Source organism: Symphalangus syndactylus, chromosome 14, assembly GCF_028878055.3.
Source record: "Symphalangus syndactylus isolate Jambi chromosome 14, NHGRI_mSymSyn1-v2.1_pri, whole genome shotgun sequence".
NCBI classification, from domain to species: domain Eukaryota; kingdom Metazoa; phylum Chordata; class Mammalia; order Primates; family Hylobatidae; genus Symphalangus; species Symphalangus syndactylus.
Window position 1 is genome coordinate 62,264,107 of NC_072436.2, and position 26,777 is coordinate 62,290,883.

Consider the following 26,777-nt stretch of genomic DNA (forward strand, 5'->3'; position numbering starts at 1 on the left):
CGCCAGCATCTCCAACGTCCCCTGGCGCCACAGGCCTGAGTCCTGGGCCTGTAACCACGGTGACAGCGCCTTCGTATGTGCCTGTTTGGGTTTTTTAAGTGCTCTGAAAAGCAGATTTATTCTCCAGCTGACAGTGGAGGCAATGCCCTGGGATTCCCCAGGAAGGGGACCGAGCGTGGGTTTCATGGTCCCAAGTCCTTGCATGTGCATCCTAAGAAGGCCCCTGGGAGGTTCCCTACCTGGCTGTGTCCCACAGGAGCTGAAAGGAGCTTCTGCACAAAGGCCCTCCTCCACACTCAAGGGAGACTTTATCTGGCCCCAAACCTCCTCCCCCAGTCTCCCCTCCCCTCCCCGTCCCCTCAGAGCGATGCACTCACATGCGGCTGCTGGGCGGGATCTTGCAGCCATCCTGGAACCAGGTCACCTGTGGCTGGGGGAAGCTGACGATGCGCGGGGCACGGATGACAGCTCCTTCTCCGTGGGAGGCGCTCTGGTGCTTCTCACCCTCCTCAAAGCTCCCCATGTCTGCAGCCGGGACAATGGCAGTAGGATCAGGGGCAGGAGGTCAGCCTCAGGGGCTGCCCAGCTCCCAGGTTGGGAGTGGTGGCCATGGATGGAAAATTTGGGGCAGACAGGATGACCACAGGGAAGGAGGACACCTTGCTCGGGCCACCCCATTCTCTGCCTCACCACTAGCACCCTGCCCTATGCTACTGTCTCCATTTATATCCCTACATCCTTCAATCAGCCAATTCATTCAACCACCCTGAGAGCTTGGTCATCATTTCACACGTTTTACAATGGAAAAAACTGCTCCAATGGGCTCAGAGAGGTTAGTTAACTTGTCTAAGGTCACCTAACTAGGAAGAGACAGAGTCAGAATTTGAACTCGGACCTCAAACCCTGGAGTCAGGCTATGCAGCTCCTCCTCCCCTGCCCTACAGTGTGGCATTCAGCATGGCGGGGGCTCCTGTGTGAGGTGAAGGGCAGGTTTCCGTGCCCTTTCAGGGAGAGAAGGCTGGGCATGCTGAGAGAATGGGGTCTTAGATGCTTGCAAATGGGTGCAGACAGCGTTTCTCCCCTGTGCCTTGGGTGTGTAGTGTGTAGTATGTGAGTTTGTGTGTATGTGTGAACATAAACACCATATTACTCTTTTAAAACATGCCACCGCCTTGGCAGATGAGGGGAACATTTATCCTGGCTCTGCCTGCCAGGAGGTAAGCAGAGAGCAGAGGAGACGTGGGTAGGAAACTCTTCAGCCAGCCTGCCTGCCTGCCTGCCAGGGCGGGACAAGGGGGTAGGGAGACTAATTCCAACACAGAGACTTGGAGATAGGGTTTGGGAAGGGGTATTTGTGTTTCTACCACACCTTTGAAAATTAATGGACATCCTTGTTACTCCGACTGTGGCCCATGGTCAGGTGCCTAGGCACCACACCTGGGCACCTGTCAGAATGCAGAGTGTCAGGCCCCCCAAGACCTGCTGGATCAGAAGCAGCATTTTAGCAAGACGCTTGGCAAGTGTGTCCATGTTCAACTGTGAGGAGCATATTATTTGTCCCAAACTTGACTGTGTGTTGGAACCACCTGTAGAATTAAAACATGCTGATGGGAGCCTCACCCCCAAAGCTTCTGATTTCACTGGTGTGGAGTGTGGGGATGGGAGACATTCCATATCTTTCCATTTTCTTTTCTCTTCCTTCCTTCCTTCCTTCCTTCCTTCCTTCCTTCCTTCCTTCCTTCCTTCCTCTCTCCCTCCCCCCTCACCCTCTCCCCTCCCTTCCCTTCCCTTCCCTCTCTTCTCCTCTCCTCTCCTCTCCTCTCCTCCCCTCCCCTCTCTTTCTTTCTTTCTTTCTTTCTTTCTTTCTTTCTTTCTTTCTTTCTTTCTTTCTTTCTTTTCTTTCTTTCCTTTCTTTTTTTCTTTATCTCACTCTTTAACCCAGGCTTTAATCAACCAAGTGCAGTGGTCAGATCTCAGCTCACTGCAGCCTCTGCCTCCCAGGTTCAAGTGATTCTCCTGCCTCAGCCTCCTGAGTAGCTGGGATTACAGGCACCCGCCACCATGCCCAACTAATTTTTCTATTTTTAGTAGAGATGGGGTTTCACCATGTTGGCCAGGCTGGTCTTGAACTTCTGACCTAAAGGGATCTGCCTGCCTCGGCCTCCTGAAGTGTTGGGATTACAGGTGTGAGCCACCGTGCCCAGCCTACATCACCCCAAGCCATCACTAGGATGTGCCTCGACCTGTGCACAGAATTCCTACATGCAGAAAGATTTCACACTGCTGACTTATAGGCCTTTGCTTCCCCATTGCCCAGTGGACCCCTCCCTAACCAGGAGGGCCGCATGCTAAGCCGCCCGGTCCCCCCCTACTGTGTTGGGTGTTATTTCTCAACTCCTCTAAGACCACTGACTCTTTTTCCTCTCCTACTAGGAGTTCTCCAACCTGGCTTAGAATCCTTGAGGAGCCTTTAACATTCCCAGAGGTGAGAATCTTTTGGGGTGTGTGGGCTGACCTCAGTATTTGTTTATTATTATTATTTTAGAGACAGGGTCTCGCTCTATCGTTCACGCTGGAGTATAGTGAAGTGATCATGGCTCACTGCAGCTTCAACCTGTCGGGCTCAAGCAATCCTTCCGCCTCAGCCTCCTGAGTAGCTGGGACTACAGGTGTGTACCAACATGCCTGGATAATTTTATTTTAAATAGAAACGAGGTCTTGCTATGTTGCCTAGGCTTGTCTGGAGCTCCCAAAGTGCTGGGATTATAGGTGTGAGCCACTGTGCCCAGACCAAACCTGAGTATTTCTAAAGCTGCTCAGGTAGTTCCAACACGAGCTAAGGCTGACTTGGGTGGGTCTCAGAATCTCCTGAGACCTGGAAAACTCACAAAGGTGCTCACCACTGTCCTTCCCTCCCAGGCATCCCCCAGGGCACAGAAAGGCCCTGCTTCAACCCATCTGGCTCTCTGAGTACCTGATTCCCTCTCTTGGTTTGCAGATTCTGCCGCACAATCGTTTGAGAATGCGGGCCTACAAGTTCACTTTCTGAAGCCCTAGTCTTGATTCTCTTTCCAACCACGCTGGCCCCTTGGCGGCTTCACTTGGCCTAATGGTTTGACCACAATCTCCCTGCAAATGACACTTGTGCCTTCTGCTCTGGCTCTGCCCTGAGCTCTGAGATCCAATCTCCAACAGTCTGTTGGGCATTTCTCCAAGGAGGGCCCTCCGTCATCTCCTTGCCAAGCTCTCCTTGCATCCTAAGTTCTGTTAAAATCTCCTCTTGGCTGGGCGTGGTGGCTCACGCCTGTAATCCCAGCACTTTGGGAGGCTGAGGCAGGCGGATCATGAGGTCAGGAGTTCGAGACAACCCTGGCCAACATGGTGAAACCCTGTCTACACTAACAATACAAAAATTAGCTGAGCATGGTGCCACACGCCTGCAATCCCAGCTACTCGGGAGGCTGAGGCAGGAGAATCGCTTGAACCTGGAAGGCGGAGGTTGTGGTGAGCCGAGATGGCGCCATTGCACTCCAGCCTGGGGCAATAAGAGGGAAACTCCATCTCAAAGAAAACAAAAACTAAAACAAACAAACAAAAAAACTCCCCTCATGACCTGCAAAACCCAATTACCTAAGCTCAAACCCCTGGAGCCTTTGGTGGAGCTTCCCTTCCCTGCCCCCACCAAGCCTTTCAACTTCTCTGGGACATTACTGTCATTTACCAAGGACCCTCTGGTTCCTCCAGCCTTGCCAACAGGCTGGCCCCTTACTCCAGCTGCACAGACCCTGGGCATGCCTCCCAACTCCAGATTCCCTCTGTCCATCTTACACACTGTTCTTGATTAGTTTTTCTGACCTTCTCGGAGCCTTTGTGAACTCCTCACTGCCCTGGGAAAGTCTAAATTCCCTGGACTGGACTCAAGGTTCTTCCCTAATCTGACCCCAGACAACCTTTCTTGCCTTAATGCCCACACCACGTCCTGCCACCTCCTACCCCACGGCCTGTATTTTGGCTGGGCCACTGCCTGGAATGCCGCCAGAGGAAGCCAAGAGTCACCAAGGCACCATGATTCTACAGGATCCTGGAAGGATGTAGTCAATTAAGTGTTTCAAAAGATCAAATCTGCTGCTGGCATCCTTGTTCTACACTTGGTAGGCAGTGTGTGCAATGGTAATGGCTTTGCAGTTTTTTAGACCTGACTTCAAATCCTCGTTCTGTCGTTCTGTTACCCATTAGCTATGATGCTGGGTAGATTTCTTTCTTTCTTTCTTTTTTTTTTTTTTTTTTTGTAAAGACACAGTCTTGTTATGTTGCCCAGGCTGGTCATGAACTCCTGGCTTAAAGCTCTCACCTCAGTCTCCCAAAGTGTTGGGATTAAAGGTGTAAGCCGCTGTGCCCAGCTAGGACAAAGCTTTCGACTTTGTCAAACCTTAATTTCCTCTTCTATGAAATGGAGTTAAGAAGGGCTCCTTCCTCATAGGTTGTACTGAGTATTTCGTGAGAAGATATGTGTATGTCAGGCTGTGTCTCTCCAAGGATGGCTGCATCAATATTTTACTACTATTCACATACTCTTTTTACAGTGTGATGGACATTCCTCTCACTGACAGATAGATCGTAGGTCCCTTCCCATTGAATCTAGGGAGCTTGTGACTATTTGACCAGTAGCACGTGCAGGAAGTGATGCCATGTGACTTTTGAGACTAGGTCATTGAAAGGATACAGCTGCCACCTGGTTCTCACTCTCTATACTCGCCCTTGGAATCCAGCCACCATGTTGTGAGGAAGCTCAATCTAGCCAAAGCAGATGTGGGAGCAGCCCACATGGAGAGGAACTGAGGTCCCCAGATGACAGCCAGCATCAACGCCGGACATGTGAACAAACATGTGTGCCCTGAGAGGACTTCAGCCCCGGCCTTCAGTCCCAGACTGAGCCTTAGCTGAGGCCTCAGTCATCCCAGAGTAGAGTCAAGCTGCCTGTGCTATTCTCTGTCCAGAGTCTAGAGCCACAGGATCTGTGAACATGATAAATGATTGCAGTATACCATTATGTTTTGGGGTAATTTGTTACATAGCCATAGAAACTAGAAGAGTATATAAAAGTGTTAAAAAAATGTATCTAATATTTGTAGTGTTAAAATATTGGAAGCCTACACATTTTTCACAGTTTAGTTTAAACATTACTTCCTCAATGAAGTTTACCAAAAACCATTCAAATAGAATTCAAAAACAGAGCGGTTGAGCACTTACCCTACCCAGAACTTCTTTCTAGGTGGATTTCCCATGCATTATCTAATTTAATCCTTACAATAACATGCCAAGCTCAATTTAAATAAATGTATGTTTTTAGTTGTTTATTAATTTCCATTACTTGGCTCTGTCTATAAAAAAATTACATCAATGAATCACATTGATTTCAGTTCTTAAAATAATTTTATCTACTTAAAAAACTTTTCACAGAACTCAGAAGATATATTTGAACAATTTAAAGCAATTTTATGGTAATAGTGTTTTTTCTCCTCTCTAGTTTTATTAGCTCCATTTTGCTGGTGAGGAAATGAAGGCTCATGGAGATCGAGTGGCTTATGCAGCTGTGAACACTGAGGGCCAGGCCCAGTCCATGTTCACCCTGGCCCTCCCCATGCCATCCCTCCCTGCCTCCTTCCTGAGTTGCATCCTGCATTGCAATCCTGCATACACATTCTTTATCTCTTTCTATAGATGCTAAGCCTTGAGAGGCAGTCACATTCAGAAGCAAATCCTGACAAGACATCTGGGCCTGTGCCCTGCACACAGTACTTTCTAAATTCACTCAAGGCCAGCATTCACCACTTCCCTATGGAGCACCTACTGTGGGCCAGGTAGGCTCTGGGGTAGGCAGTGAAGGAAGACCTAATGTCTGCCCCCTTAGAGCTTCCAGTCTGGTCAGGGAGACAGGAATAAGTAAATCAACCCACAAGCAAACGTTTGGTGATGTCTATGACAACTGTGGAAAAGTATGGAATGAGGTTCTTCAGGAGAGGAATAGCAGGAGGACCTACTTCAGACTGGGAGATAGGTGAGGCTTTTCTTAAGCTGAGTAGTATTCCCTAGGGGTGTATATGGGAATGGGAGGGGAAGTATGTGAAGGCTCAGAGGTAGGAGAGAAGGGGTTCACAGAGGAAATAAAGGAAGGCCAGTGGGACAGTGCCATGGATTTGTTCAGTGGATGGATGGATGTTCGGATGGATGGAGGGATGGAAGGTTGTATGGGTGAATGGGTGGATGGAGGAAAAAATGGAAGAATAGACGGAGGGATGGGTGGATGAATGGAGGAAGGGCAGAGGAATGGATGGTTGTATGTATGTACATTTGTATAGTGGTATTGCTGTAGTATGTATATATGCTTACATGTATGTATGTTTGGATGGTGGGATGGATGGTTGTGTTTGCATGTATGCCTGTACGTTTTTATGGTGGGATGGATGGTTGTATGTAGCTATGTTTGTATGCACGTACATGTTTGTATGGTGGCATGGATGGTTGTGTATGTATGTTTACATGTATGCATGTATTATTGGTGGGATGGTTACATATGCATGCATGTTTACATGCATGTATGCATATGTCATGGGATAATAGTTGCATGTATGTATGCATGTATGTTTCTATGATGTGATAGATGTTGCTTATGTGCATATTTACATACCTGTGTGCATGTATGGTGGGATGGATGGTTGTTTATACACGTTTGCATGCATGCATGTATGTTTGGTGGGATGTATAGTTGTATGTTTACATATATGTGTACATGTATAGTGGGACGGTTGTATGTATGTACAAGTGTCTATGGTGGGATAGATGGTTGTATGTATGTACATTTACATGTATGTATGTTTGTATGGTGGGATGCATGGTTGTATGTTTATGTGCATGTGTGCATATGTGGTGGAATGGATGGTTGTATGTATGCATGTACACGTTTTATGGTGGCATAGATGGTTGTATGCATGTATGTTTACATGTATGAATATATTTATGGTGAATGTCCATATATGGATGCATTTGGTGGGATGGTTTTTATATTTATATATATATATGCATGTTTACATGTATGCATGTTTACACGTATGGATGCATGTGTGGTGGGATGAATGGTTGTATATGTTTGTATGCATGTACGTTTGTATGGTGAGATGGGTGGTTGTGTGTATGCATGTTTACATATATGTGCCTGTATGGTGGGACAAATGTATCTACATGTTTGCATGCATGCATGTATGTATGTGTGGTGGCAGGACGGTTATATGTATGCATATACATAAGTTTGTATGGTGAGGTGGATGGAAGCAGGTAGGGCACAGCTGGCCTTGGTCCAGGTTCTGCAGTTGCCTCTTTCCTCCACTTCTCCACTCCAAGATCTTCCCACCTCACTGTGGCTGTCAGGCTTAAGGCCCTCACAATCTCTCCATTGTACTTTGTCAAATGTGCTGCTTGGATCTGCCCAGGGAGTTCCTTGTTGAGCAGGCCATGGGTGAATGTATTTATACATACATATGTGTGTGTGTATGCCCCACCCACACAGCCATGTATGCACTGAACCACAGCAGCGAGAGGCTGCTAAGAGGGGGTCTGTTCAGCCAGACAGTGCAGGAGGGCAGGCTAGAGGCAAAAAGGGAGGGTGGAGAAAATGACAGTGATAACGGAGGCTGAGGCCCCAGGATCCCCTGGGAAAACTCATTCACACTAAGGCAAAAATGGTTAAGGACTTGCCACACTGACTCCCCAAGTTACCTGCTTGCTAATATGCTGTGTTGTGCCCTGCAGGGCTGATCCAACATTCCCAAGAAATTCCCCCAAGAGCAAAGAAGTGCAGGCCTGGGGCACAGTCGAAGGTGCTAAAAATTATTCCTGATGTCTTTGTCATATCTTAAAAGGCCTTGTAAAGTGTGCATTCCACTTCAGAATATATTTCTTGCTTTTATGTGTTTATTTTAAAAACATTTTAAAATCATGAAATATGTCATGCATACAAAAGAGCAAATATAATTATATGTATAGTTTAAAGAAGAATAAAATAAACACTCCTGCACCTACCTCCCAGCTGAAGGCCTAGAACACTAACAATAACTTTCCCCTACCCTGGATCTCCCCGGCTCCCCTGCACCACATGGTTTCTCTCCTGAATATTGAGGCCATGTGCCTTTGCTTTCCTTTCACGTTTCCTTACCTAGAGATGCAACCTTACACAATTTGTGGTCAGTGTATTCTGTTTTTAAATATTTTACACCTGGGATTATCCTGTATATAGTCTTCTGTGATTTGCATCTTTGTGCAACATTTTTTCGGGGGGGCTCCATCCTGGTCCTTGCCCTTCATTGAGTCATTTTCACGGCTGGATGGAATTCTGTGGATCATGCTTCGTTTGTTTTTGGTGCTTTGCTGTCCTGCCAAGAGCAGCCTCACACATGGATAAGAGAATCTCTAAGGTATGTGCCTAGAAATGGAATTGTGGGTTGTGGGGTTATACACACATTCATTTTACTAATAACGTTTGCATAAACCCCAGTTGGTATCAATTTACCAACTTGACGCCAGCAGCCATGTGAGTTTCCACCAACACTTGGTGTTGTTAGACTGTGGTCTCTGCCAACCTGGTGGGCACGGAATGGTACTTTGTTGTGGTTTTATGTGTTGTTTATCATGCAAACAAAGCTGCTCACTTCAGATCACTTCATGCCTCTGCCCCCGACCACCCATGACTTCTCTCTCATTCTGAGTAGCATCCTGAGATGGTTTGGATTTGTGTCCCCACCCAAATCTCACCTTGAATTGTAATAATCCCCGTGTGTCAAGGGCAGGACCAGGCAGAGATAATTGAATCACGGGGGTGGTTCCCCACACTGTTCTCATGATAGTGAGTGAGTTCTCATTAGATCTGAAGATTTTATGAGTGGAAATTCCCCTGCACAAGCCCTCTTGCCTGCCACCATGTAAGATGTGGCTTTGCTCCTCATTCACCATGATGGTGAGGCCTCTCTAGCCATGTGGAACTGTGAATCAATTAAACCTCTTTCCTTATAAATTACCTAGTCTGGGGTATGTCTTTATCAGCAGCTTGAGAACAGACTAATACACAGCCAAAGCACTGACCACAGCTTAGAATGCCGGGATCTGTCCCCAAGGTCTCACCTTCCAGCCTCACCATCTTCCACTTTCTGCTTCCCACTCCACTTCAGCTACCTGGCCTCAGACACCCACATCGCCTTAGGGCCTTTGCACCTGCCGTCTGACCTGGAATGATCTCCTCCTCTGTCTACATGGTTTACCCCCCACAACCTTCCTTTGAGACTCGACTCCATGTCACCCCCTCCCAGTGGCCACCCTCCACCATCATATCAAATAAGACCCCTGCCCTATCCTCCAAACCTCTCGCCCAGCTTCATCTCTCCTTAGAACACTTTAGTTTTTGTCATGGGCCTTATCTATAACCTATATATTATATATTCACCTTTTAACTTTTGTTTCTCTTGCTACTTTCTTCGAGGGCAGAGACGTGTGTCTTGGTTTTGTCTCTCATTGTGTCCCCACTGCCTGGAACAGTGCTTGGCATATGGGGGTGTGCGGCAATGATCATTGTTTCCTGAGTGATTTGAATACTCAAGTAACATGAGTGCCCCAGAAAGACACAATGATGTTACTAGAACTGTTACCTGGCCCCTAAGCATCCTGCATTCAATACCCACAGCTCAGGCTGAAAATGAAGAGAAACAGGCCTATGGGTGGCATTTTAGGATTACCCCTAGCCCACGTGACAGTGGGCTTGTTCCCCTCCAATTGTCTTTTGCAGGAGTGGCTGCCAAGCCGCCTGGTAGGAAGGAAGCTGGCCAGCCTCCCAGGATGGGGCAGGCGCTCTGCCCTGCTGTGGGTGGGTGGGTGCGTGGGTTTGGTGCTGGAGTGGACGATTTCAAGTCTGAGTCCCACAGATGAGGGCTGGGAGAAGGGGTCAGGAGGTCTCGCCCAGGTGAGGAGAACACAGAGGTGCCCTCAGGACCTGGATGTGGTGAAACGCTGGCTTGAAGTCCTTTGCCACCTCCGGAAGGCTCTCCCAACCCTCTCAGCCATTCATCCTACATGCTGAATGCTGGAAATTTATGGTGACTTAAAAAACACAAAGAAGAGACTCCGAGTGGGGACAGGAAGGGGCTGGGGAGGGGTGAAGATGTCCTATTGGCTTCCCCTTAATTGCTGTAATTAAAAACTTGTAAAGAATCCTTTTTAAACGACTTTGCCATTATCATTAGTTGTTAGCACAGCTGCCTTATTAATTTCTCATTAGAACGCAATTCACAGTTCTCTTTGGGAAGGGGGCTGGGTGCCAGGGGTTGGCCGGCCTGGCTCCATGATCGGAGAACTGGCTGCTTAGGGCCCCAGGACAAGCCCTTGTCACCCCAGGAGGCAGGAACAGCCAAGGATGGGAGGGGCATTTGGGAAAAGTGACCATACCCCACCCCCTCTCAGAACTGTGTGCCATCTGCGTGTGTGTGTGTGTAAGGAGACGGACGGATTGGCAGACAGGCAGCTGCAGCAGGCCTGGAGCGCAGAATCCTGGGAGGGCCCCAGACTGGGGTAGGGAGAGGGGACTGAAGTGCTGAGGGTGAAAGATTTAAGGAGGCACCCACTCTTGGGGTCATGCAAATATGAGGTGAGCACTTGAGAATGAGCACGTCCTTAAGCTGGGCACTCTCAGTGCCTGGTTTGCCTCAGCCTAGTCCAGCCCTGGAGAGCAGGAGTAGAGAGGGTGGCTAGCCATGTACCTACCTGGGTAGACAGATTCAAGAAGGTTGTTTCTTCCAGGACACCTTTCCTGGCTGACCTAAAGTCTATTTCTCCCTGAGTGCCGTCCATTCTGGGAACCCATTGCAATGGTTTGTGTGCATTGATTCGTTAATCCTTTCAACCACTCAGGTAAGTAGATACTCATGGTAGCATCCTTTTTTACACAATGAAAACCAGAGGCACAGAGAAGTAACTTGCCTAAGGTCACTTGTAGGAGGTGAGTCGGGATTTAAACCCAGGGCTCACAGCTGGGGCCATAGCTACACCATGCCAGGAGGAAGAAGGTAGATGGTGGAACTGCTAGCTGTGGAACTGGAACTGTGGGTTATTCTGCAACCTCTCGGAGCCCCAGTTTGCCCCTCTTATGTTCCTCAAACGATTTGCCTCCTAACCTCTCAGAACTGTCCTGGGAGCCCACGGAAGAAAGACATTCACACAATGGCACAGCAGAATGGATTGTTCCGGAGGCTCTGAGGAACCCCCCTTAGGCTCTGCATCTTTAGGGGGCTCTGGGTTTCTTTGGGGGACAGTTCTTTCCAGGCTGGGCTCCATGGGTCATGACCCTGAAGGTCACTTTAACCTTATTAACATCAAAACTGAAATGGATCTCATTTTACAGATGGGAAAACTGAGGCCCAGAGAGGGGAAGGGAGGTGCTCAAAGTCCCAAGCTAGTCAGTGCCTCGGTTGGGGCTAAAACCCATGCTTTCGGACCTCCATCCCCAAGACATGCCATTATTTCAGGCACAAGGGCCGTGCCTGGCACACAGAAGAACCCTGGAGCTCTGTATAGGTACTTTTCGTCTACTCACAATGCTGAGAGCAAGGAAAACGATGTGATTGGTAGACTCTACCCCACCCCACCCACTGGTGCTAGACATTCACCCTAGGTGGGAGACCACGTGCGTTTGCAGAGCTGTTTGCACATGGATTATTACAGCCCTGGGCTGTCCCTGATTCTGTCTGAACTCTGACCCCAGCAGCTCACCCTCACCCTCCTCCCACCCACCCAATTTTGATTTTTCTCTTCTCGTCCTCAAGCAGCAGAGTGTGGCTGTTTTGGAATCAGGCAGTCATGGGTTCAAATCCCAGTTTTTCCTAACTGTGTGACTTAAGATGTGTCACCCGGCCGAGCCTCAGTTTCCTCATCTGTAACATGGAGATGGGGACTTGTACTCTGCAGGCTGGGATGAGAACCACTGTGCCCTTCCCAGCACAGTGACCCTCAGGACAAGCACTGTTTTGAGTGAGAATGGTTTTGCCAAGTGCTGTTTCCCTAGGCCCAGAATCCCAGGGAAGTGGGGCTGGTACAGAGGATTCTTCAGCGTCTACAGCTAGAGAGGGAGGGCCCTTGGGATGAGGCCAGTGTGTCCAGCAAGGGCATGAATGGGGGAGGTGTGCTTCTCTCCTTCCCATCCTGGCTGGGTGAAACCTTTCTTAGCTTGTCAGGAACTGCATTCTTCTCAAGGGCTGGAAGGACTTCCTAGGGCTTCTCTAACTTCCTGGCTTTAGGGCCCAAAGGGCTGTGGACTGTGGTTCCCACTTTACCACATTATGGAGGAAGCAGCTTCACACCTGCAAAGCCATGTGCAGTAGCAGATGCAGCTTCCCAGTGCTGGTTTCAGGGAGCTGCAGCTGGTGGACAGGGGGAGGTTAACCTGGGTCTCTCTCTCTGCTCCCCCTTCAGCCACTCCAAGGTGTCTCATTCCTTTGCCAGGGGCCTTACCCATATGTGCACAGCTTAGCAGCACAGAATGGCCCTGGTGGAACGCAGTGACATCCATGGTCTTAACCATGTCTGGGGGCACCTGGAGCTCTGGGGCTTTGAGGGGGCTGCTGGAACAGGGCAAGAATCCCACTGTGAGAGGTAGTGGAGGGGCAGGGCTGGGCTAGCAGGATGGCACTGGGGAAGGTGCCAGCCTGCTGCATTTTGCTGGGACAGCATTTACTGAAGGCTATTCTGCTCTGTGGCCTGCTTCTCTGCTTCCTTGAAGTGATAATATAGAGTATTAACTGCAGCCGTCACTCCCACTGATGCAGGGTGCACTGTGTGGGAGCTGGCTGTGCGCTTTGGCACATATGAGCTCAAGAAATCCTTCCGATGAGCCTAGGAGGTTGATATTATTAACACATTTTATGGATGAAGAACCTGAGCTGGGGTGAGGTTCAGAGAGGTCCAGTCACTTCCCTGGGGTCACATAGCAATCCAGGACAGAGCAAGGATGTGAATGTGGTCTGTCTGACTCCAAAGTCCACTCTTTTTATTTTATTTTATTTTATTTTATTTTATTTTATTTTATTTTATTTTATGTATTTATTTTGGAGACAGAGTCACTCAGGCTGAAGTGCAGTGGCATGATCTCAGCTCACTGCAACCTCTGCCTCCCAGGTTCAAGTGATTCTCGTGCCTCAGCCTCCCAAGTAGCTGGGACTACAGGCATGTGCCACCACACCTGGCTAATTTTTTTTTAAATTTTTTTAATTTTTAGTAGAGATGGGGTTTCACTGTGTTAGCCAGGATGGTCTCAATCTCCTGACCTTGTGATCCGCCTGCCTTGGCTTCTCAAAGTGCTGAGATTACAGGTGTGAGCCACCGCGCCCAGCCTTATTTTTATTTTTATTTTTTTTTGAGATGGAGTCTCACTCTTTCGCCCAGGCTGGAGTGCAGTGGCATGATCTTGTCTCACTGCAACCTCTGCCTTCTGGGTTCATGCGATTCTCCTGCTTCAGCCTCCCGAGTAGCTGGGATTAAAGGTGCATACCACAATGCCTAGCTAATTTTTGTATTCTTAGTAGAGATGGGGTTTCACCATGTTGGCCAGGCTGGTCTCGAACTCCCGACCTCGTGATCTGCCCACCTCAGCCTCCTAAAGTGCCAGGATTACAGGCGTGAAGCCACCACACCTGGCCAGTCCACTGTTTTTTATTAAGCCACACTGCCTATCATGGTGATGAGCCCCCAGCCTGCCAACACTGTAAGGCACTACCTGCAAAGCCGTTTCACTGTCACCCTGGAGCTCAGCAACTCCCTGGATCTCAGAAGCTCCCTCTTGAGCCAGGCCCCCATATGTCACTGCCACTGAGGGTCATCACTGCCAGCATCACCTAGGGTAGTCCAGAGCGCTTGGACCTTTGCCCATGATCAGTGCACCTTGCTTGCTCGCCCTGCAGATGGGCATGGTTACACCCCTCCCCCAGTGTGAAGGCAGAAGGACACCTGTGGGTCTTGGGGAAGGGACCACACACGTGTCTGGCCTGGTTTGGAGGGAGTTCCTCCCACCCTGGGTTTGTGTGTATGTGGGAAGGGGTTTGCATAAGGAGGGGGATCAAGGAGCTGAGTCTGGGATCAGGGATTCCTATCACAGCCATGAAGAGAAGCATTTCAGCCACAGAAACACTGACCTCCCTTCCTTTCTCTTTTTGATTGGCAGAGCCAACCCCCAGGGAGGCTGTCGTTTCATCTCGGGGGCTCTCAACTCCAGAAAGTTTCTACTGTCTCCTATGAGCCAGGGGCTTGGAACTTACCCCCTACCCCCACCCCACGGCCTGGACAAAATGGCATGCTGGATGGCATTTGCGACTGTGTGCGTGCACACACTCACATACATACACACACACACACACACACAGGTTCTGGCCCACACACAGGTAAACAAAGAGGCAGATTACTCCAGACATGCACATCTGAACACATAACCAATACATGTATGTGCACATACTTACACATACTCGCATGCACACACATGGTTACATGCAATGCAAGGGCACACATTTGCACCGACTCACACTCATGCTTACAACACACATATTCTCTCAAATACACAAGTGAGAGGCAGACTGGCAACAGAAACATATACCCAAGCACACATGCATGCATGCATGCAAACACACACACACACACACACAAATATCCATGTGCACACACCCGCACATATACACACTCATTCTCTCCCAGACACATGTGAACAAAAAGGCTGACCAACCCGGACACAGACATTTGCACACACCCATGCACACACATTGGCACACAGTCGTGCACACACACATGCAGTCTCTCTGGAGGCTCAGCCCCACCTTCCCCCTGCCCCCTGGACTCTCAGCACTGCCTAAGCGAAGCTTCCAGGGAGCCCTCCAGTCGCTGACAGCTGCCTGAGATCCATCACTTTAATTCAGGGCTTTTTCTGCTCCTTGGAGTAAGTTGAGTTGCCGTTAGTGCTGATTTATGGGGCCAATCCATCCTCCACTTTTGATTACGGTTGTTTTCCGTAATTATCATAAACACTCTTTGCCTCACTTGAGATTTTCTTTTAGATTTCTCTCCTGCACTTCTCTTTAAGTAGCAAGCTCTTTCCTTTGCTAATTTAGAAGCATGCCCCCATGTGCTCCAGATGAGAGGGTGTCTTAAAAAATATTCAGGCCTCTCTAAGGATTGCCACCCTCTCATGTCCCACAGTACAACTTGGGACTTCTCTTCCTAAGAAAACCCAGAATGAAACAGCCCATAATGAGCCTCATTTCTAGAAGACAGCAGATATTTGAGGAAGCGGGGACAGGGCTGGGATGGCAACACTGGGTCTTGAGGGAAGACTGTTGGTTGGTACTCTAGGACCCTGGCCCCTGAGATGCCCTGGGGTTCTTCTGAAGCTGTCTTCCCTTCCTCTTCGGAGGGAGATCCTCTGGAATTGGCAGTACTGGGGAGAAGGCCGTTACCCACAAAGGCTTGGTGAGGGCCTCCCACTTCACTCTCTGCCCCCCAGCCTTTCTGGGAACCCTGATTCATTCCTCATTCTCCCCTTCCCCTTGGAGTTTCAGCACTCACCATGAGGCACCTCCCAGCACCCCTGGAAGATCACGGAGACCCCCAGGCTATTACCACTCCGGGGTTGAGCGAGTTGGAGGACGGAAAATGAAAGTCATACTGGGCGCGGTGGCTCACACCTGTAATCCTAGCACTTTGGGAGGCTGAGGTGGGCAGATCACTTGAGGTCAGGAGTTGGAGACCAGCCCGGCCAACATGGTGAAACCCTATCTCTACTAAAAATGCAAAAAATTAGCTGAGTGTGGTGGCACATGCCTGTAATCCCAGCTACTTGGGAGGCTGAAGCAGGAGAATCACTTGAACCCGGAAGCGGAGGTTGCAGTGAGCCAAGATTGCACCACTACACTCCAGCCTGGATGACAGAGCGAGACTCCAACTCAAAACAAAAACAAAAACAAAAACAAAATAAAAGTCATGAAGGCCCTGGGAAGTCTGCTGAGAAGAGGGTTGTAGCTGGAGAGGCTCAGAGTGGCCATTCTGAAGATGCCCCTTCCCAGGTGTGACGTGGACCACAGAGGAGGCACTCGAAGCAGGTGCAAAGCCCTTTTTTGAAACACAAATCAGCTGGTCCCATTTAAAGGACACAGACGAGGCCACCCTTGTCTAAAATGAATGAAAAGCACCAGGGAGCTCTTGGCTCTCGGGACATGTCATGGGGTCACAGGGTCAGCAGATGTGCATGAGACTTACAGCTGTGTGACCTTGAAGAAGGCCTGCTACTTTCTGGGCCTTGGTTCTACCAACTGTAAAATGAGGTCGCTGGCTGGAAGGGGCACTGTGGGCACTCAGTGGGTGTTGATGGCCATGACGGGATCTGGCTCTGCCCATGACGCGGCTGGGCAGACACGGCACGACAGTTGCCCCCCTACCCCTGGGTCCCCATTGTACTCACAGGCCACCTGGACCTCGATTTGCTGCTGCAGCAGGGCCCCCATTCGGTTCCGCACGATGCAACAGTAGAAGCCAGCGTGGGTGTGGTCCAGGCTGGTGATCATATATCTACAGGACAGACAAGACAGCCAGTGAGCAAGTCACGCAGCTGCAGGGGTACAGAGGTCAGATTGGGCTCAGAGGTCAGAGGTCGCCAGGTCACCCTCTTTGGAATAAGAGTACCAGGGAATTCTTGACTCCCTGGCCATGTCATAGGATCACACAAAGGTCTTTATCAATAAATAGGAGGGTTTCTTCCAAAGCCAATGAGGCCTTTGCTCATCTGCCTGGGAATTAGCATGCACTTCTCCAAGCAGGGAAGGTGCTGCATCCAAATCCTTGACCCTGAGCCTAGGGCTGTGTCAGCTCTGATGGAAGCAGCTGTTCTCCCTGACCTGTGACTCACATGACTGAGAAAGGTGGGGGCATTTTTTTTTGTCCTTGCACAGGACTGTGCTATGAATATTAGTTGAAATGGATGGAGGTGACAGAAATAGGGAAGTTTACATGTTTTCCCAAATGCTCAGTATCATTCCTTCCTTAAAATTACAGACAACCCCTGATATGGTTCAGCTCTGTGTCCCCACCCAAATCTCATGTTGTAGCTCCCATAATTCCAGGTGTTGTGGGAGGACCAGGTGGGAGATAATTGAATCATGGGAGTGGGTCTTTCCATGCTGTTCTCGTGATAGTGAATAAGTCTCACATGATCTGATGGTTTTATAAGGGGGAGTTTCCTCACACAAGTCCTCTCTCTTTGCCTTCTGCCATCCATGTAAGATGTGACTTGCTCCTCCTTGCCTTCCACTATAATTATGAGGCTTCCCTAGCCACATGGAACTGTGAGTCCATTAAACTCTTTCTTTTGTAAACTGCCCAGTCTCAGGTATGTCGTTATTAGCAGCATGAAAACGGACTAATAATACAGCTGCACTGCAGCTTTTGGGCTGGCGGGGTTGGGCAGAGCCTTCTGAACAAGACAGGCTAGTGTTCCGTGGGCTCTGGGGACAGGATGCGGGACTTCAGGCTGGCCCCTTGAAAGCTCACTCCAGAAACACTCGTTACCCACAGAGCAGCAGACTCTGGCATTGGGGGGCAGGTGGCTTGGAGCAGGTGTATGTACACTCACCTCTCTGAGAGGCAAGGAGGAGGCAGGTCAGTGAGAGGAGCTTCTGACAGTGGGACAGGAGTGGATGGAGGGGACCAGGGACCAGGGGCTAGTTCTCCTGGTTAGCCCTTGGTGGTCACCTTTCCCATCCCTAGGCAATGGTCCCACAGGACCCTCAGAGGAAGACGGGATGTCCTAGGACACCTCTCCCCAATTCATGGGTATTCTAGGGTTTGCCCAGCTGACCTGGTGGACAAGTTCCTTGATGCCTGCCTCTAGGGTATCTCTAGGTATGCCAACCCTGGGATGCAGCAGCCTTATTCCTGGAAGATGCCAGTTTTGTCTTATTAATACATGAGATCTGGCTGGGGCCTGTCATCATCATCTTCCCAAGAATGAAACAACAACCACCCCTTCCGGAGCACCATCTCTGCATCAGACACCGTATTAAGTACTTTTCATACATTTCTTCATTTCACACAGCAGTTCCCAGCCTATTGAATATCGTGAACCAGTAACACTTAAAAAAGTGGGACCAACATGAGACTGTGAATTTCTTCCTTTGCCAAGATTATTAAAACCAACCAACCAGAAAGCAAACAGACAAATAATCAGGCAACAACAACAAAAACAATTAAAAAGGGATAATATTAAAAAGTGCCAGGGAGAAAAATAAATAGAAATGGTCAGCATTTAATTTAAAAAGGACATTTCTGAGATGACAAAAAACTCCTAATAGCATAAAGGCATTTTTAAAACTTTTTCTCCTTCTTTATATTAAAAAAAAGTTTTTGAAAAAAGAGAGGGGGGTCTTTCATGTTTCTCAGGCTGGTCTTGAATTCCTGGGCTCAAGCGATCCTCCCACCTCTGCCTCCCAAAGTGCTAGGATTACAGGCGTAAGCCACAGCACCCAGCCAATATTTAACAAATTTTTAAACTTAAATTTTACACAAAGCCCACTACCCTAGCCTGACTTTTATGAGGACAGTTGCAAACTGTCATCGGTCAGCATTTGAGAGCCTGTGATTTAATCCCCACACTAACCCTATTAGCACCTTCCTTCTAGAGGTGGAGAAGTTGAGGCTCAGAAATATCTTGTTAGTAACCTGTAAGTTTCACACATTGTAAGAGGCAAAGTCCCACAGAGCCTTTCAGACTCCAAGCCTGGCTGTGAAGCTGAGGTCACATCCCAAGGGCCCCACCCCCCATCCTGGGTCCGTGCAGGCCTGACTCAAAACTGGCCACATGCCAAGTTCACTGTGGCTCTGCAGCATTTTCCAGAACCTTCTGGCTGCCCAAGCCCCTTATCTCTGCCACCGGCTGCAGCTCTTATCTGTCTCTTGCTACTGTGCGCAGCGTGACGGCGGGGAGAGCGCAGTGCCCAAGCTCTGGCAAATCTCTCTTCCTCCTTTCACCTCATCTTCAAATCCACCCTCAGCCCTCTCTCCTGCTTGCTTGCCCTCTCTCCCGAGGTGAGGGGAGGCCACTGTGGGGGAACTGTCTGGGTCTCTAAAGTGATGGGGTGACCCTAGAGAGGAGACGGAAGAAGAGATGGGCTGGAAAAGCTCTCTTCCTTTGGAAATGGAATCAGATATTATTAAAAAGCACCAGAGAGAGGACAAGAAATAGAAAAGGCTGATAAACTCATGAAAAGATGCTCAACTTCTGTCATAGTGAAAGAAATTCAAATCAAGACGACAAGACCATGTTTGCCTAGCAGATCGTCAAAGATTTTCAGGTGTGGTCAAACCCAGTGTTGGCAGGAGTCGGGGGGAGGGAAGTTATACCCGCAGGACGGTTAGTGGTACTGGAAATTGGTCCAGCCTTTGGGAAAAAGTCTATGAAAATTAGAATATGCCAGCTCTTTGACTCAGAGGTTGTGCTCCTGGGAGCTGGCTTTTATTTATTTTTATTTTTTTGAGACGGAGTCTCACTCTTTTGTCCAGGCTGAAGTGCAGTGGCATGATCTTGGCTCACTGTAACCTCCACCTACCAGGTTCAAGCAATTCTCCTGCCTCAGCCTCCCAAGCAGCTGGGATTATAGGCACCTGCCACCACACCCGGCTAATTTTTGTATTTTTAGTAGAGATGGGGTTTCACCATGTTGGCCAGGCTGGTCTCGAACTCCTGACCTCAAGTGATCCACCCACCTCGGCCTCCCAAAGTATTGGGATTATAGGCGTGAGCCACCGCTCCCAGCAAGCTGGCCTTTTAGATACACTAGCAACTATGTGACAAAAAAATATGTGCAAGGATGTTCACTGTAGCATTTGCTTGCCATCGCAGAGACAAACAAACAAAAGCTGGAAGCAAACTAAATGTCCATCAAAATGGAATTAGATCAATCAATGATACTGCAGCCACAGAATGGACACATGTATGACAGGAGGTAGGAAGGTGTCCAAGACACACAGAGCATGGAAAGAAAGTAAGAGCTGGGGAGGAGGGGAAGGTTTGCAAATAAAAGCACGCAATAGCAAGATGCTAAACAATCTCATAGTTGACTGTTAGGGACAAGAATGATAATATATTCTTATCGGTTGCTGTTCACTGATACAGGCTACCAAACCCTTAGTGTTTTACATCATACAAACTGGTCCAATAAAAATCCCCACACTTCGGGAGACCGAGGTGGGCAGATCACTTGAGGTCAGGAGTTCAAGACCAGCATGGCAAAACCCCGTTTCTACTAAAAATACAAAAATTAGCCGGGTGTGGTGGTGCACGCCTGTAGTCCCAGCTATTCAGGATGTTGAGGCAGGAGAATTGCTTGAACCCAGGAGGCGGAGGTTGCAGTGAGCTGAGATTGCACCACTGCACTCCAGCCTGGGTGACAAAGACTCTGTCTCAAAAAAACCAATAATAATTTAAGTTTGTTGCAAAAATGCAAACAAACAAAAAAAAGTGTAAAGAATAGTGTGATGACATGATACTATTTGCTATGATGCCATTTGGGTAAATTGAAATAGTATATATATATTTCTGTGTATTGTGTGTATACAAATACACAAGCACAAACACACACACTTATAACCACACAAACACACTGGGATAGGCATAACATTTTTTCAAGATGGATACTCCAGAATGTGTTATCTCCCTTTTGGGAGAGATACCCAGGATGGGGAGGGAGAAAAATTTTATTTTTTGATTTTATGTCTTTCTATGCCATCAGAATTTTCTTTATGGTATGCATATATTGCTTTTATTTTAAAAATAAAATAAAAAGATGCACATTGTCCACATAATTTAAGCATACATTATAAAAAAGGCACCAGGGGCTCATTGGATCTGGATTTGTTTGCTGATGTCAGTGAAGCATGGTGAAATTTAAACTTTAATAAAAGCCCATTTCTTTTCTTTATTTTTATTTTTTAGAGACAGGGTCTCATTTTGTCACCCAGGCTGGAGGGCAGTGGTGAGATCCTAACTCACTGTAACTTCAAACTCCTGGGTTTAAGTGATCCTCCTGCCTCAACCTTCCAAGTAGTGAGGATTATGTCTATTTGCTTCAGCCAGGAACCCCCAGGTCCAAGTTAGGGTCTAATTAGGGCCACGAGGAAAGCCCATGGGCTGCTGGCCCCTCCCCTCCCCCAGGTCGCCCTCTGTCCCCCTCTGCAGTTGAGGGCAGATACTCCCTGCCCCAGCAGTGCGGGTACAACCTCTCTCCCGCTCCTCCACCTCCATCTCTTTGGGCTGTCTCTTTGGTGCTCCCTGCCTGGGAGACCTATTTCTGGCTTGTAGGCAACATTATTTAAAGTAACAGTTCCGCCCACTGCCTTTCCTACCAGGGAAACCCACTTCACTCCACCCAAATTGCAGCTCTCATCTCCCTGCCTCCCAGGCGGGTGGAAGAGGCATTTGGCCAGCTTCTCGGTTTGTGAGTCCAGCGCACTGTAAGCATCTCCGATAATGACAGTAACAGCACTCATTATCCCCAACGTGCTCCCTCCTGGGCCACCAAGACACACTCAGCCCACAGCTCTGCCTGTCCCACTCACCTGTAGCTGCCAGCCCAGCAGGAAACTGGCTGAGTCCAGCCCCATCCAGGTCACCCCGGGGGTGGGGGGGTGGATGAAATGTCTCCTGGAGGAGCAGCAGGGCCGGAGCTGAAGGATCCACACCCGATCCACTCAAGAGGAAGTGCAGTGTTGGAGAAGGCACCAGGACTTCCACCCCAGGGAGACTTACACTTGACTTTCACTTCTGTTCTTTCTTAGATGTGTGGCCCAGGCAAGTTGTGGGACCTTGCAAGCCTCAGTTACCCTGTCTGTAAAATGGGAACAATGATGGCCATCTTTGATGTGAGCATCCAGAGAGGCCGTGGATACAAATGCCTGCACAAATGCTTGCCAAGTGAGGGGGCAAATGTAAGAGTTATTGGCAGGGAGGCTCAGAGAGGAGGACTAAGAGGGTGAGGCAGGGGTCCTCCCCCTATAGTGGGGATCCTCTAGGGGCTTCAGCCAAGCACTAGGGGAGCACGGAGCTCCCTGCCTGGCAGATTCCTCGGCTTCTGACCCCCCAATCTCCTATTCACCTCCATGTGCCTCCTTGAGGTGGAAGAGCAGGAACCTGGCTCCTCCAGGGATGAGGAACAGTGACGGTGGCTGGGTGACCTGCAACCTCACTCTATTCAACGAGGAAGAGCTGCTGGGTTGTGGCCTCTGGGAGCTAGCGCACACCTGGATTTACCCACTCCTAGGCCCTTTCGAAGGACCGCTCTTTATTTATTTATTATAGGAAATCTATTCACAATTCAAAATTCAAAGAAAAGAAAAAGTACACAGCAAAACGTCTCTCCCACCGTTGTCCCCCAGCTGCCCTGTCGTCCTGATCCCCAACACACACAGGGAGGAAATGACTGTCATTAGTTTCCTGAGTGTCTTTTCAGAACTTCTTCATGCAAATGCAAGCAAATACGCATTTAGAATCCCTCCCCATTATAAACAGAAGACATGGCCTCCTGTATGCACTGTTCTGCTCCTTGCTTTGTGCAAGTGACAATATGTCTCAAAAATCTTTCCATAGCTGTGCATGGAGCTTCCTCGGGCTTTTTGACAGCTGCAGAGTATTGAGGAATCTTCTGGGTGGAGGAAGATTTGCTTTCTCCCAGTTCAATGGTCAAAAGCAGCAGGCGGTGGAGAGAGCACCTCACTGGGGCTGGGGGCAGAAAGAGGGCAGTGAAGGAAGATATGCCAAGAATCCACACCCATTCTTGTCATCCCTATCACAGATTGTCCTGATTTTAATCTGGCAGGACCCTGGGGCTCAGTCCACTCTTCGAAGATGAAGAGATGAGCTCAGGGTGGAGGGCGCAAGACAACAGTGGGAGGAAGAGCCAGGACAGATAATTGGATTTTTAGCGACAAGAGAGGAGCAGGAGGGAAAATAACTGCCTAACAAATGTGGCATCTTCTCCAGCACACGAGGAAACACACAATGCCCTTTTTGGTTCGAGTCCTTGAGTGTCACCGTTGATATTTAAAATGATTCTTACTCGCATTAAATAAGATATTTCAATTCCACGAAGCTGTCAGGAGCTGATGCGGACACCAGAAATAATAGGCACACTCTCCTTGTATTGTCCTCGTTAATAAATCAGACCCCTGGAGATGCACGCAGTGATGCTCCCATGGAGGAAGGGGGTGTGTGTGAGTGCACATGTGCACACTTGTGCACATACATGGAGCACACTCATGCATACCCACCCACGGTACGATGCACATTCATGCATGCCGTGTTGTGCACACACATGCAAACTCATGCAATCCACCTCCCTGCAAACTCATACATGACTGTGCACATACATTTGTGCACACACATGTTTGGATGAGGCCTCCTCTCCTCAAGTGAACTGTGCTCAGGTAGAGAAGGCAGGTGGGTCATCATGTCCACTGGGCGGTCAGGGGACCATGTGTGCCTGCTGCCTGCAGGTGTCACCCCAGATGTCTGAGGCCAGCACAGTTTCCAGGAACAGCAGTGGGCCACTGAGCTTGGGAACCCAGATTTCCTTGCCTCTCCCCATGGACTTTTGGGCAGCAGGCAGGAGAGGCAGCAAGTGCTGAGCGTGTGCATGTCCGTGTGTGCATGTGTGTGTGTGTGTGTCCTCAGACACCTGTGAGCACACACTGGGCCTGTTCCTGCAGCACGAAGACTTAGGTGGTGCTCGAGGACCTGGCCACTGGACTGGTGGCCTGCTAGAAAAAGACCGACTGTATTTGTGGGTTTGCTTTTGCAAAGATTCTTCAGGAAATCAGGCAAAACTCTGTCCAGGGCGATCAAAAGGGAAAAGAACATGTACCAGGTAATAAATAATAACAATATACCATTATGCAATTAACAAAATATTATTATAATAAATGTCACTGTTCTAAGGACTTTATATTTTTTAATCACATTGCTGTAATTTTATTTTTTAAGTTTTATTTTTATTTATTTGTTTTTGAGACAGAGTCTCGCTCTGTCGCCCAGCCTGGAGTGCAATGGCGCAATCTCGTCTCACTGCAACCTCCGTCTCCTGGGTTCAAGCAATTCTCCTGCCTCAGCCTCCCAAGTAGCTGGGATTACAGGCACCCGCCACTATGCCCAGCTAATTTTTAGTATTTTTTAGTAGAGACGGGGTTTTGCCATGTTGGCCCAGCTGATCTTGAACTCCTGACCTCAGGTGATCCACCTCCCTTGGCCTCCCAAAGTGCTGGGATTACAGGCATGAGCCACCGTACCTGACCTAAGTTTTATTTTCTTTATCATCACCCAGGTATTAAGCCTAGTACCCAATAGTTATTTTTTTTCTGCTCCTCTCCCTCTAGGACTTTAACATATCCACTCATCTGATCCTCACAGTACTGCAGACGCAGTGCTAACATAAACCTCGGTTCACAGATGAGAAAAACGGGGCCCAGAGAGAGAAAGTAACTTACCCCAGGCCACACAACTAAGTACCTAGAATGCTTGGACAGTCTAGCACATTGACAGTATGAACCTCAATGGGATATGTATCCGATGGCTTGGGGTCTCTCACTCCTGGGGTAAGAAGAGGGCAGTTTGGCTGTTTACCTCCTCCTGCTTCACATAGACAGAGGCAGAGTATTTCTGGGAAGGGCCTAAATTTTGATCTGGGCCATGTTAATCAAAAATTGTTGCTAAGTGCTGGCCAGTCTAGTACACTGGAGGCCCAGGAAGAAGGAGCTGAATGGCTTGGGCAGCCCCTTTAGTGGGTCTTTTGACTGTGGAAGGAGAGGCTCAGGCACGGAAAGGGTTGAGGCAAACAGAGCTCAACTGTTCAGTATGATCAAGTGGCTGTAATGTTGAATTTCCGTTCTGGTAGCAGCCCTAAGGATCTGCTGGGGGTGAGTGGGGGTGAAAATGAGAGACAGAGAGAGAGAGAGAGAGTCAGAGAGACAGACAGGGAGATCTAGGGAGAAAGAGAAAGACAGGGAGGCTGAGACAGAGAGAGACGCACACAGAGAAACAGAGTCAGAGAAAGAGACAAAGAGAGACAGAAGACAGAGACGGAGAGATAAAGCCCTCTCCCCATGTAGGACACAGCCAGAGGCTGGGTAGTGGGAGCTGGCTGGCCGGGAGGGGTAATGTCAGCTGCACCCCGTGGTGAGGACTGGCAGGGCACCTCAGGAACAGCGATGTCTGTTTTTCTATTTTAAGCAGTTTCCGTCAGGTGCTGTAATTCCCCTCCCACATCTTCAGTGAGAGTCGGTGACAGGCACAGCCTGTTCTGTGGATGGTGCTTGGGGAAGGATGCTGTGCTCCTGGCTGGGGGGCAGGGGGCCACCATTTGAAGGGGAGTCAGCAGCCTCAGGAGGGGAAGGCTTAGGGGAAGATCCAGAATTGGTTCTGGAGTAAGCACTGGGGAGGGGACAGGCAAGCCCAGGTGAGCTGAGCACGGGGTTCCAGAATCCTTGGAAGGTGGGGGAGGGCCCTGACTTGTCCCCTCCCAGAGGACAGACACTGGGATAGGGAAGGATTCTGTGTCCCTCGGAGGAGGGGAGACTCGGGCATAGTGTGTTCCCCTGCCTTCTAGGGAACCACAGGGTGGAGGGGGGGTACCCGCAGTGGACAGAACAGGGAGGAACCCCTGACTCTGATGTGATGGTTAATTTTAGGTGTCAACTTGACTGGGCTGAGGGATGCCTGCCCAGACAGCTGGTAAAGGATGGTCTGGGTGTGTCTGCGAGGGTGTTTCTAGAAGAGATCAGTATTTGGATCAGCAGATGGAGTAAAGAAGAGAGAGACAGAGAAACAGAGACAGAGAAAGAGAGAGACAAAAAGACAGGGGACAGAGACAGCAGTGAAAGCCCTCTCCCCTCGCAGGACATAGCCAGAGCCCTCACCAATGCGGGAGGGAACCATCCAATCCACTGAGGGCTCGGATGGCACAAAAAGGCAGAGGAAGGAGGAATGTGCTGTCTTGGGAGGAGACGCCCATCTTCTCCTGCCCTTGGATAGGCCGTGTGTGGTGGCTTACGCCTGTAATCCCAGCACTTTGGGAGGCTGAGGCAGGAGGATCACCTGAAGTCAGGAGTTCAAGACCAGCCTGGCCAACATGGTGAAACCCCACCTCTACTACAAATACAAAAATTAGTGGGGCATGGTGGCATGTGCCTGTAATCCTAGCTGCTCAAGAGGCTGAGGCAGGAGAATCTCTTGAACCAGGGAGTTGGAGGTTGCAGTGAGCCAAGATCACATCACTGTGCTCTGGTCTGCATGACAAGACTCCATCTCAAAAAAAAAAAAAAAAAAAAAAAGAAGAAGAAGGTCTATCTCCTATTGGTTCTGGTTCCTCGTAGGGCTGAGCAGGGCTGGATACAGATGTGCCTTAAAGCGGCTGCTCAGCTGAGGCACAACCTGGGGCTTGCACAAGCACCTGCTGCTGGGCGGTTTGCTTCATAAGGGGAGGAGATGTCTCAGGGCCTGCCTGCCGCCACCGAGCCTTCCCTGCTTTGCCAGAAGAGCCCATGAGGCTCTGATTGATCACCCGGCCCTGCGGTCAATGAGAGGATGGTGGTGTTATCGAGCTGGGGGCCACTATCACGGTGACAGCTCTGGCTTGTGATGGCTGGGGGAAGGCGTCTGTCAGCCCTGGGAC

General features: G+C 49.2%; 1 protein-coding gene across 1 annotated transcript in view; it reads right to left on the reverse strand.

The window, feature by feature from the left end:
- The window catches only part of LOC129462993 (protein sidekick-2-like), a 132,831-nt gene that overhangs the window by 79,099 nt on the left and 26,955 nt on the right, over positions 1 to 26,777 (reverse strand). Inside the window, 2 exon segments of the mRNA XM_055243445.1 lie at positions 378 to 525; positions 16,529 to 16,635. Of these exon segments, the coding sequence (XP_055099420.1) occupies positions 378 to 525; positions 16,529 to 16,635 (255 nt within the window).